The 13020-nt window shown below is 43.5% G+C and overlaps 1 protein-coding gene across 4 annotated transcripts in view; it reads left to right on the forward strand.

The window, feature by feature from the left end:
- Positions 1 to 13020, forward strand: part of MPZL1 (myelin protein zero like 1) — a 37362-nt gene that overhangs the window by 9392 nt on the left and 14950 nt on the right. Inside the window, exons 2-5 of one of the 4 annotated variants that reach the window (XM_064643626.1) lie at positions 1969 to 2068; positions 5431 to 5591; positions 8360 to 8573; positions 12683 to 12815. In XM_064643626.1, coding sequence (XP_064499696.1) covers positions 5469 to 5591; positions 8360 to 8573; positions 12683 to 12815 — 470 coding nt within the window. In that variant the 5' untranslated portion in view covers positions 1969 to 2068; positions 5431 to 5468. Of the gene's footprint in view, positions 1 to 1968; positions 2069 to 2646; positions 2762 to 5250; positions 5592 to 8359; positions 8574 to 12682; positions 12816 to 13020 lie in introns of those variants that run through there. The other 3 variants (XM_064643621.1, XM_064643617.1, XM_064643612.1) reach the window with 3 other exon arrangements.

The following is a 13020-nucleotide window of genomic DNA, read 5'->3' on the forward strand; positions in this document are numbered from 1 at the left end:
GGAGACTATAACTTCGTGCTGGATTTCTGAGATGTTTTGTAGGATCCTGCAGCTGTTTTTCCGTGCTGACTGTACAGGGAAACTGTGCTTTGTGGGAGAAGGAACTAAATGTCATGCCAGTGTAGTTGAGAGTTCTGTCAACAGTAGATGTTTCACAACACACTTGACATTAAGTAAAAGTATTTCTTAAGGAAAGCACTGTTTCACAACTGTATATTGTTTTTGTGACTTATGACCCTTAGTCATTAGAAAACCCCACATCCTCCTTTCTGATGAAACTTCTGGGCTGATAGTGAACATATCGGTATACTGAATTTTCTGTCATTTTGTCAAGACCTTTAAATGTGAACTGCTCAGACTCTGTTGTATTAATGCATTCCTTTCCATTTTTCTGATCTGTGACTGTCATCAGCTTGTTACCTGTAACAGCCTGTCTGAATATTTTCAGCTTTCTTTCATCAGACATTTTGATTGTTTTCTGATCTTTCATCCATAAGAGACTTGGTTTATATTGTATACATGACTGTATTACCAGGCATCTTTAAGATAAATGAAATAAGTTGCTTGTATTAATTAATAAACTGATGACTGGCCATTTCAAGAGGAGGGGAGTGTAGCACTTTTCTCTGCGTAGGATAGGAACTGTAGCAGCCATAAGCATCCAGTATTTAGGGACCTGATAAAAGTTTCTGCGTGGGCTGTGTTTGTGCTGGTGGAAATAAGATGCCTGTGCTTACAGCACTGGCTGTTTGCTTTCGTGGTTTGTTATGACTCCTAGCGATCAAGCTGAGTTGAATCCAGGGGAGTTGAGTTTATTTTGGTGTGTTCATAGCCCTAATTAGTGGAATGTTTTCATTGGGTCCAAGATCTCAGTGGAGGCCGTGGTCTACAAAGAAATTTTAATTAGGTGTGTGTTAATTTGAGTAGAACTTCAGTGTGTGGAAGGATTTTTTTGTGACACACTACCAAACCAAATGTTCAGTAAGCCTGACTGCTCTTAATCTCCCTGAAAGCTAGATGGTTAACCACAATTTGGTTAACTAACTAGATGCAAACTCTCGTGGTTGTGAATGCTTGTCTGCTATCAATTCTGAATGCCCTTATCTTCCCGTACATGGTAACCTGTGAAGGCTTCTTCCACAGAGGTGATTTCAGAGCAGTGTATCGGTGACACTCTGAAGAGTGCCAGTGATGGCACAGTGCCTGAGGGTTCTGAGCTGCGACAGGGCTGCATTACCTGCAGTGATGTAGCTCTGTCACCAGTTCTGTGTCACCTGGCAGACGTGCCGGTGGTATACGAAGAAATCAAAGCTTGGCATCTTTAGATCTTCTTAAGCTCTTGGAGAGAGCTGCACCTTCAGAGTTAGGGAGGTCTTATTCCTTCACAGCAAGTAAGCTAAAACAGTATTAAGTCAATAAAACTGATTATTATGCGGTGATGCTGTGTAAGGAATATGTTGAGTACATCGATAGTCACTTAATGGAGGAAGCAGTGATCCTGCACGTCATCTTCCTCTTCTCCTAGAGGAACTGTCACCCTTGGAGCAGTTTGGTTACCAGGAACTGCAGTACTGAGTAGTATTGCTGACCATCTCTCCAGAGCAAAAAGGACATCACAGTAATGAAGGCCAAGGTACAAACAGGAGTTTTTAGACTGGTGCCAGCTGAACAGGTGGATAGAAACTCTGAGAGACTCTGCCTTGACCTGCAAAGGGTTCGGAGATGCTGAGCAGGTTTTGATGTGGAGAGACATGTGGCAGGTCCATGGTGATAAAAGCAGTTAGTTGTGCAGGGCTCTGGGGGGAGAAATGAGCTCTGTTTTAGTCCCATTTAGTTGTGAGCTGACAACTTAGCATTGACAAAGATGTCAGACTGAGACTGTTCTTTGAACATAAGGAGGCAGATCCTGAGCAGAGACGCAGATCTGAGTAGTCAGTGCAGTGATGGGAGCTTGAACTTGTTTTGCAGATGAGATCCCTGAGACAAGATACCGAGGACAGAGAGACCTGAGAATAGAGAGCCTTGGTGAAGAATGAAGATCCATGATGGGAAAAATAAGAAAAGATTAGTAAGTAAGATTAGTAAGTGCAGTAAGAATACGAGTGTCTTGTCCTATTTCAAGAGTAGGAGGATTGTCTGAAAAGGAGGATATGGCTGGAGAGTTTTCATTGAAGTGTGGGAGCTGGTGAGAGTTCATGTAGTCGGGATAAAACTGCTCCAACAACACTAGAGATGAAGTAGGAAGAGGTGAAGAGGCACAGGTGGGGTCTTTTTTCCTATTATTTTGATGGTTGATGAGAAAAATAAAGGCATCTTCCTGCAGAAGGGTTAAAGCAGAGGAAGGCTAGATGAGATGGTCAGAGGGGAATACTGGGGCTGCAGGCAGTTGGACAGGAATGGGATTAGTTGGCAGTTGATGGGATCAAGGAGAATGTGTGGGAGAAGGGCAAATGTTTATCTTTGCCCTATGTACCTTGCAGACCTTCCCTTCCTAAAACACTCTTCTCTCTCAGTCTCCTGTGATGATTTTTTCCTCTTGAGAGGAACTAAGGCTGAGTAAGCTTGAGGAATAGAGCAGTGGGTAAGTGTGACTGAAATATGACTCAAAATTCAACCTTCTCTAGCTGAAGTATTTAAATACATGGAAGAGGTGGAAGAAGGATGGCAAATCCTGGCAGATGTGGAAAGAAGAGGAAAAGAGCTACAGCTGGAGGTGATCCATGTGGATTTTATTGTGGCAGAGGAGGCCAAAGAATTGAAGGTAGTGGGAACAGCCACCATATCAGTGAGTGTGGGAGTAGGGGGCTAAGGGTAAACAACTGACAAACGCTGTAGCCTCTCTACCACTTCCATACAGTCACATTAGGATTTAAGGAGCTCATGTCTCGTGCTGTAAGACAACAGAGGCAGGAAAAATGTTTCTGAAGCAGTGAAAGAGGCAGAGGGAAGAAAATGAGCAAAGAAAAACATGAAGTTGATACAACAGTAGGACATATGAAAATGAAACTTGCTGGAAGTATCTGTAAAGGATTATGTAGTTCCTGTCTTCCCAGACTGTAGGGAGAAGTATTTTTTTTTCCTTTTGCTTCACTACAGTTCCAGTGAGTTAGAACAGTGACTTCTTTAGATTAAGCAGATCTGTACTACCCACTGCCTGTGTGTGGCAAGCAGTTCTCTGTACCATGTACAAGCAGCCAATGTCTGTGCAGACTCTTTTCTTCCTGCACAAATGCTGAGGGCATCTTGCTTGTTTTATGCTTGAAAGGGAGGCTTGTTCTGTGGCTTGGACTCAAAACAATGGGTTTGATTTTATTTTTCTTTTCTACTCCATTAGCTGCAAAAGATACATAAAGCACAGCAGCTCTAAGTTCATTTAATTTGATTGCTAGAAGTCTTCGTATGTTCCAAGTAAATATTTGGTAATTGTTTTACAAAAGAATATTTTTTTGCCCACAGTCAGAGTATGTACAAGAGAAAGGAAGTTCTGATACAACTTCTTGATGAAAAATTCACTGCCCCTGTTCCCCACCCCCTTTAGGGTGCTTTTTCTCTCTCACTTGTTTGAAAGGAGAGCAATGAGAGGGGAGTTCAAGGGATCAGAGATAGCCTGACAGCACTGAGGAGTTAGTGAATTTTAGAAGTAAACTGTGTGGCCTCTGAATGGCAAAATGAATGAATGGTGGCTTCTTCTGGTTCTGGTTGCTGTAATTCATCTGGTATGCTTAATTCTCCCACCCCTGCTTACGTGCTCATTCCGTGTCCCCTGGGCATGTGCTCTGCCTTCCCCTGGCCTGCCACGCTGGCTGCCTGAGGTGGGAGTTCCTTGGAAGCTGTGCCCACGGTGCTTGTTGGGTGTTCTCAGATGGTCAGAGGGCTTCCTTCTCTCACTGATGGCCATTTCATTGGATGAGCTGCACCTCCCTGTGCTGCAGGGCCAGCTGGTGTTTGTGGCTGGACAGCTGGAGTGGCCCAGTGGATCTGGCAGTCTCAGGGTGAGGAAGGAGTATTGGAAGTGGCACACCTCATGAGAGCTTTGCTTTCCTGTGCCTTGCTTAATTTTAAACTCCCATAAAATAACCTGATTCTAAGGCAAGTCTCCAAGATGGTCATACCACTTGAAAGAAGCTTGCTGTCTTAACTTTTGAAGGCTGCTGAGCTGGTTGCTCTCGCTGACTAGAAGCACAAACCCTGTGATTTAAGGACTAATGTAGGTGGATTTTTCTCTCTTTTTTTTGTTTAAATTTTCTTTGACTGGCATCTTTCTATTTGCTTTGCCTACTTCAAGAGCTAGTTTATTCAAAGCTGAGAAATAAATCAGCTAAGATAATGAAGAAGCAGGAAGGTTTGCTCTCCTCTTTTATAAGGGGGGTAAACTCCCTGAATTTAAGATATTGTAGCCTAGAAACATAGAATCGTATGAACAGAAGTAGATTGTTAGGCTGAAGATCATGGTTTAATAAAAATCAAAACTTACATGTAACGTACTGGGGACACAGGTCACATGTGCACCCACCCACAGGGACTTCACAGGATTTTTGCTTTTGCTTGGATGCAACATGAAAGCTGAAGGACATTCTTTTGGGATGTCACATGATCATGCTTTGTTTTTTAGCATAAACTCGAATGAATGTACAGGTCTTTGCTTAAATCTGGATAGGGATAGTGTCTTTGGAGTTTGGAAGGTGCCAGATAAAGAATATCTTCCAACAGGTTTTCCAAATAGTGATGGATTTTACTGTCTCGGTAGGAAAACTGCCAGTACAAGAGCAATATTAACCTTAATTTCTTTGAATCTGGGGAGTGGTTGTGGTCTGCTTGCTTGGTAGAAAAAAAGTTAAACTGCTCTTATGCTTCTAAACTGTAACTGATTCTTTTCTGAGGTCTTGCACACGAAGGCCTTGAAGCATGCCAGAGAGCAGGAGTAGATGGCATAGTTGGGAGCGAGAGAAGTTTATTCCTCCTCAGCTTTCTGGCGGTGAGCTTTTGTTCTACCTACAGCTAGGAAAAACTGGAGATGGGAAACAATATGTGAGCCGGAGAGGAAACTGAGTAATAGCTGGGTCCACGTTATTAGTTCCTCTGATGGGGCTTATTTATTACGGTGTCTAGTGGAACCTCGTATGAAAGAGTTTCAAACTCACCCCTTGCGCCATAGAATTGACTTCCACAAACTGTTGCAGAGGAAACATCTGTGGATGGAAAAACATCCTGTGACAGATAATACAAGGAAAGAGAAGTGAACTGGCCTACTCTATCCTTGTTTGTATTGCTGGTATAAAATGCAGTGTTTGTGCACATGCTTGATGTGGGAGTTATTGATGCCTCCTCTCTTTTCCCCTTACGGGCAAGGTGATATGAACTTCCTGGTTCTCAAAACAGCACTGATGTCGCTTGTCCTCCTTCTTTCTTCCCTTTACCTTTCCCATGCAGTCAAAGTATCAGCAGTAGAGGTCAACACGCCGGAGGAGATGTTTGTGGAGAACGGGACAGACGCGAAGCTTCCCTGCACGTTCACGTCCGTGGAAGTGATCAGCAGCGCAGCGTCTGTGTCCTGGAGCTTTCAACCAGAGGGAGCCGCAACTCGTATCTCAGTAAGGAGTGGCCGTAGGGGGACAAACCCGGGAGGGGAGGCTGCCCTAAGTGTGCAGTGGTTCTAGTTGGTTCTAAGGAGCAAGAAGATTATGGATTCGAGCCTCCTTCCACGTATCTTGTCTCCATCACTGTGATTTTAGGGGGATCTCTGCAAAGACTGGAGCGTGCAGTGAGTGTAAAATACACCGGCTGCTTTGTTAGTCTGAGGAGAGGGGTGTTGGTGTGGTAGCACTATGTATGAAGCAGATGAGCATCTAGGAATCTTCTAAGTTCTCTATCCTCTTTCACTTAAAATGAGTGGTTGCAGGATTTGAATTATCACTGGAATTGCAGTGTTACATTGTGTTGTGCTCGTTGCTTATTTTGCTTGTGTACTGTACAGCCTCTGTTAGAGAGGGCTTGAAGTAACAGCAGACTCCCTGGCTTCAGAACAGAATTGAATGGCTTAAATCAGTGAGCAGTTACATCCTCATATTATAGTTATATGACAAGTAAAAAGCCAGGCTAGCAAGGAACTTAGGAAAATATTTGACGTCACTCATTTCCTGTATGTTGAGCCCAAGTGGGCTCAGATCCCTTGGGTGTGAAACCTTTAAAGAAATGGCTTTGATAGGTTGTTAGCTGTCTTCTTCCTCTGTTGCATAAACTGGGCACATCTGAGCTCTCTGACACTTCTACTTCCTTCTGGTTCCTTGTCCTGAGTGAGAATTCAGAGGAAGCTGAACAAGGGACTCTGGGGCAGCAGGGAAGATATGGGGACAGCAGGGTGCTCAGCCTGTCCGCTTCCCCTCTGCTGCAGACATGGGATCACTTAAACTCTAGGACCCCTTCAATGCTCAAAGCAGAGATGATCCAAAACACTGTATGAGCATCTTGCTCATATAGAGCTCTGAAGAACAAGCTTCTCAATTTTCAGTGAAATAAATATTTAGTTTTGAAAAGGGTGCTTTTCTCCTTGGGAAGCCAAAGCAGTAGTTTGTCAAAAGTTTAAGAGAGTAGGGCACGTTTCCTGCTAACGTTGAACAGAGTGGGTGAAATCAAGCCATCTGTTTGTACATTTTCCACTCCCCATGTATCCTTCCATGCCCTTTCAGCATCACTGTCCAGTTGTGAAAATACAAATTCAGGAGATAACATCATTTTTTGGAAGTGTAGTCAGTTCAGACATTCCACATGAATGTTGTTACCAGCACAATTGAGTGAAAAGCAGAAGTGGCCCAGCATGATCTGATGTTCATTCCTCTGTTTCTTTTGAGGGGCTAGGGGAAGGATAGAGGGAACATTTTTCTTTTATGAGCCCAAGTCATGTCATTACATATCTTGGTGGGCTTTAATTTGAAAGGCTGGTTTCATGATCAGTTCATGTCTGAGCTAAGTCCATGCTTCTCTTGACGAGGATGGTCCTGCCCCTCTTCAGAATCACATTGGCAATCTTATGGCCATGTGGTGAGGCTGACTTGACCAAGAGCTTCCCCTCCTTGTCCCCTTCACCTGACACATGTCCAGGGATAGAGACATCTCTGTGTGAATGAAACATCTGATCACAGCCGAATTGCACAATCGGCTCGAAATCACAACCAGTCAAAATCTGTCAGTTTTAGGTTTCAAAAGAAGCCTCATGTTAAATCACTCAATCATAGGCAAGGAGTGGCTTGAGTCACTTAGCCTGTGTTTCAGGACGTATTTTACTTTGTGATTTCTCCTCCCCCAGGTGAGGACACCTAGAGAGCTGAGGAATCTACCTCTTGCCTTCTAGACTTCTGGTCGGATGACTTCCCCTGTGCACGGGGGGGTGGTAATGCAGTGCTGCTGTGCTAAAGGTTATAATCCAGCTGGAAAAGCTGCAGACTGATGCAGTTCCTCCAAAATGTTGAAAGATGACTGTGTGCTAGCAGACTTCCTTCCACATGAGATAGCTTGTTGGATTTATGCTAATCTGTAGTCTGTAATCTCTTAGGGGATCCCATGTGTTTGAAAGCAGAGACGTCCTGTAGAAGTCTGTGCACTTCTACTGCTGTAAATTCCAATTTTGGTCAGGTATAGTTAGGACACGTGCAGTTTCTCCCTAGACTGTACTACACAGGTTCATTCTTCAAGGATTTTTGGTCTTGCCTGGGTTGTGCAGGGCCAATGTGCAACTTACTCATCAAAAAACTCAGAAACGGTTCTATTTAGTTACTTGAAGGTTTCTGGAAAACAGCTAGATATGCTCTAAATTGCTCATGGGATCTTTTTGGGGGGTAGAAGGAAGGAGGATGTTGCATGTTAATTTAGCTGTGCTTTAGTTGCAAGTAACACACAGCAAAACACCAGATAGGAAACTTGGTATCCTTTCCCTATGAGGATGCAGGCAGCTTCCTGTGCCTAAAAGATAGATGGCTGTGTTCCAGAACTGTTCTGTCCTTTAATTATTCCCAGGTTACCAGCCTTTTTCTCTCCCCCTACCCCCACCCCATGTGCAAAACTCTATGTCCCTCAAAACAGGAAAAAAAAAACAAACAACGAAACAATCGAACCACAAAACAAATCAAAACCAACAGGAAACTGGAACTTGTGGTCTGCTGTGCTGGTAGGGTTGAGGTATAAGCCATAGCATGATTATGTGATCAAGAGGCAACAAGCCAGACTAAAGTGGTGAGGCAGGAGGAGGAAAAAAAGTTTCAAATATGTGTCATTCAGTTGGTTTTGAGAGAATGCTGTAACAATAGGAGAAGCATGGTAGCTCTCTAACTGGATTGTTCTTGTATCCTCTTTTCCTTGACTACAGTTTTTCTATTACTCTAATGGAAAATCATACCCTGGAAAGGACATACCATTTAAAGACAGGATCACTTGGGCTGGAGATCTTAACAAGAAAGATGCTTCTATCACTATATCAAACATGCAGTTCCGGGACAACGGCACGTACATTTGTGATGTCAAGAACCCACCTGACATTGTTGTCAAACCAGGAGAAATCCGAGTTAGAGTTGTGGAGAAAGGTATTCACCCTATATGGTTTTTTTCCTTCCCACCTTTTTTTAATTTTATTTTTATTCCCCCCTCCCTTGTCTGTGTCACTTTTATTGGGGGTGGGGGAGTAGCCTGGAGGGAACAATTATACTTTTAATTCTCTTCTTCCAGGTCCTAATGATTGAACCGATGTCTGTCAGCTGTTTAAAAAACTGAATGTCACACACTTTTCCTCTATACATGTTAATTCCTATGCTTTGAACAATTATTAGCAAAAGCTGGTGGAAGCCTTGATGAAAACCTATCCTCTCATTTCAAAGTCCTATGAATGTATTTCCTGCATTTCACTACATTAAGGGCTAGGATGACATTTGAAATCTGGGGAGCAAGGAGACAAAGTGGCAGACTCTTTCCTTTGGAACCCTTCTGGTATATATAATGGAATACAACACCATAAATCTGGCCCAAGCACCTACTGACAGTGAAATGCTGCTGTCTTCCCTGCAAAGCTGTTTGTGTTGGATGTACATTCAGTCTCTTCTGCTGGGATGTTCTTTCGGTGGTGACCCTTATAAACGGCAAGGGCTGGCTGCTTGCAGCCACATAAGGCTTCTGGTTAGCATTTGGCAACATCACTCACAGTCCAAACACTTAGATTCTGTGTGTCAATTTGGCTCTTTATTTCCCTTGATCATCCAAAACATTTGATTGTTCTGCCTGAGCTGGAGGTCAGCCAAAGTGAGATGCTTCCTGCAATGAAATGATTCTTGCAGTGATTGGATTTCCAAACTCGTAATTGAATAAGGACGAGAATAAATGCTGAATTCTCAAATGGCAGTGCAGATGCAGCTGTTTCAGGAGATTTTAGTATGTTAGGGAAGATACCTATGTGTATGCTCTAATTAGAATGATGCTGCTGCTATAGCAGGTGTGTACCCCTGCTCATGAGGTCATTCCATGTTTCTTTGTATTTAACTTTTCTCTTCATGCAGCAGTTTGAGTTGGACAGACCTCTGGAGGTCCAAGCATCACTTAGAACTTTCTGTTTCTTGGAAGTTTGAAGTCTATACAGAACAGGGGCAGTTTATTTTCTCACAGTGTATTGATGGTCACCATGAAGAAGCAGTAAAGCAACTGCCAGTTTGGCAAAGTCAGGCTGTTCTTGGCAAAGCCTCTTCAGATTTTAACCCAGGTTAAGCAAATGAAGGCTGACTTAGGTCCACTAATTCAGCTGATATTTTTTCAACAGACTTGCACGCTGGCTTCCCCATAGGTGGGGCATCTGGACAAGAAGATCACAACGATTGTGGAGGAAACCTTGTATTCGAAATAGTTCTCATCCTGAGAAAAATGCTGCGACAGTTGTCTTCGAATTCTTAAGAAGACTGTGAAAACAGGTTTTCAAGCTATAGCTGCATTGCTGTCTTGCATTCTGACTTCAGCTGAAAGTACTGCTCCTGTAATAAATAGGTTGTAACTCTAGTTGTAATAGGCAGCTACTTCACAGTGTGTTTGAGACAGCTGGTGTTGCCTGGAGGTTGTTCATCTTTGATCTGAAAGCACATGGGGGAAAAAATGAGAATTGTGTGAAAATCTTTATACTTAGGAGCAACGGAAACTTCCCTTTCCTGCCTGTTTCATAAAACTGATGCTAACACGCTTTCAGCGAAAATGGAAATTGCTTTGAATTACAGTGATAATTGTAATTACACTGAAATACAGTGGAAAGTGTTCTCTGGATGGCTGGATTTTTGGTTTGTGTTGAGCTGTTAACTAAAATGTTAGCTTTCAGAGCTGGTGTTCTGTTATGTAGCTGGGAGTATCTGTTATAGTGAAGTCATTGGCTGCTCTGGAAGTACTTATGAGGAAATCATGTAACTGGAATGCTGGAAAATATAGGGAAAACATGGGGGCGAAACATTCTTTAGCTGAACTAAGTGATCATAAAATTGTGTGAGCTCTTCTGTAGTCTGCTGGACCATGTTCTGAGAAGCAATAAAGCCACACTCTAGTTTCACATGCAAACAGTTGCATTTTTTTATATGGTCTTAATAACCTCTGTCAACAGAACGTAACTGCTGTCCATCACTCAGACTCAACAAACCAGAAACCCCCCTGAGTCAAAGTGACAACACCATCAAATTTTAACATTGTTCTTCCAGCAAACACTCTGCTCCCTAGTTTTGGATTGTTACTTGATTTCTTGCTCTGAAAACGTGTGTGTGTTTTCTTTTGTGGTGTACAAGGCAGCAGCTGCTCTGCTGACAAGAAATGCATGTCTGTTTTGATGCTTTTGCAGGCAGTTATTCCTGCACTTTTGGAAAGGTGAAAAAGCACAGAAAATAGGGAACTCCTACTTCTTATGTGCCTCAAAATAAATTTATTTTTGCATGGGGCTCAAATACAATCACATGAAAAATATTACCATCTGTAAGACTTTCTTCCTTAATAGCAGAAGGATCTCTGGGCTGCTGAAGGTTCTGGAAAGAAGGGATGTCTTCTTTTAATTTGTGGCACTCATGTCTTCATCTGTAATTTCTTACTGAGGCAGCTCTTCTCCTGAAAGTCACTGAACCCCAAAAGAACAGAACTAAGTGAAAGGCCTGTTTTCTTTGTATGATGCACCTGCTTCAGGGTACTGTTCCCTTCTGCATAAGTGTGTCAAAATGGGCTTGGTCAACAGACTACAGACTGGCTGGGAAGGGCTTGAATACACCTGATCTGTGGTCCTTGCTGGAACAAGTCTGGCAAAGAATGACTAAGATGATTAAAGGACTGAACCACCTTTCATATGAGGAGAAATGGAGAGAAAGGGGGCTGTCCAGGCTGCAAAAGAGAAGAAGGGGTGATCTAGCCTGCAAAAGAGAAGAAAGGCTCAGGGGAATCCTCTTGTCAGTGTTTATGTACATTGATGGCATCTAAAGAAGACTGAGCCAGGCTCTTCAGTGGTGCCTGGTGACAGGACAAGAGACAAAAAGTGTAAATTGAAACACAGGAAATTCTGTCTGAGCTTAACTCCACTTTTTCACTGCGACTGAACACTGGAGTAGGTTGCCCAAAGAGTCTCCCATCCCTGGGGACAGTCAATTCCAAACTGAACAGTGTTGAGTAAACTGAGCTGCCTGATCCCACTTGAGCAGGGGGGTTGGACTGGACAATCTCGAGATGTCCCTTCCAACCTCAGCAGTTCTGTGATAACCAGACGAAGGTGAGAGAAAAGTCTGAGACAGATTTTTCTGTATAAGAAGACCTGTTGGGTCTTCTGCTGATTCACTTGTATTTGGTACAAGTAGCTGGTACAGCTTGGAGTCTTGTAAGAAACCCTAAGATGTTCCTTGCATTAAACACAGTGCAGGGGGAAGGAAAGGACTTTGTTTCTTACTGGGAAAAGCTATAATGGTAGTCTGTGTATTCTTTATCTTGTAGGTCTTTTCTACTCATTCTCTTCTGATTGGCTTTTGTTTCTGACTGCTCTTTCTTGGCCTACATTCCCCCAAAATAATAGTAGGGAAAATATGAGTAAAGCAATACTGCATTCCTCTACGTATATTTCTGGTATTGTGCAGTGATCCTGATGCAAGAAGGAAAAAAATGCGTCCATAAAAATGTATAGAGCTGTATTTAGAGACACCAGAATCATGTAAAAACACTAGTAAGAGTGATCATGGGTAGGAACTGTGCTGTCTGCTGCGTGCTACCTGGAGAACACCCAGCCTTCAGTGGGCTAGCAACGTGCTGTGTTCAAATCTGCTTTTAAGCGTGCTTGCCTTTTCCTGTTGACCTTGGTGGGAATTTGCAGATGGATGTAAGTTCCCCCCCACACCCCTTCAGATACAAAACGAGACAGGGTTGTCCTCATTGTCAGCTGTGTTCCCTGACATGTAAAACTTCTCGGTTCGATACAAAGGCAGTTCTGAAGGACGGTGGCACTGAGAACGCCCCCGGTGCATGCTCTGTCCACACACTGTTCTGCTGGCTGCCTGCTGTCACCGCCTCTCAGGCTGCAGGTTGTGGTTTCTGGATGTTACATTAGTGCCTCCCGCTCTAAACAAATCCAAGCTCGAGAGCGTTTGTGGTTTGCACTTCTGTTGATGAGGGAATGCAGAAGAGTTGAATGTTTTCTCCCTTCTCTCCCCAGACAGCCTGCCTGCGTTCCCCATTGCCACGGTGGCGGGGATAGCCATCGGTACGGTTACAGGTCTCTCATCGCTCATCTCTATTGTCGTGTGTCTTGTCATCAGAAAGAACAACTCTAAAAAACGATACTCTGGGTAAGAGATCTCCCTCCTCACCTTTGGGTGATGTGAGGAACAGCAGCAGGAGCAGAGGGAGGGCTTGAAGGGGGGTAGGAGTTGTTTCGGCCAAGTCTTGGCAGCCATGGCTACAGATAGGGTATGGCCATGTGGAGCACTGATCATCTGCCTTTAATGAATTATCTTTGTACTGTGCTTGAAAAGGCATACTGACCAGGAGTTG

The sequence above is a fragment of the Pseudopipra pipra genome, chromosome 2, assembly GCF_036250125.1.
Source record: "Pseudopipra pipra isolate bDixPip1 chromosome 2, bDixPip1.hap1, whole genome shotgun sequence".
Taxonomy (NCBI): Eukaryota; Metazoa; Chordata; class Aves; order Passeriformes; family Pipridae; genus Pseudopipra; species Pseudopipra pipra.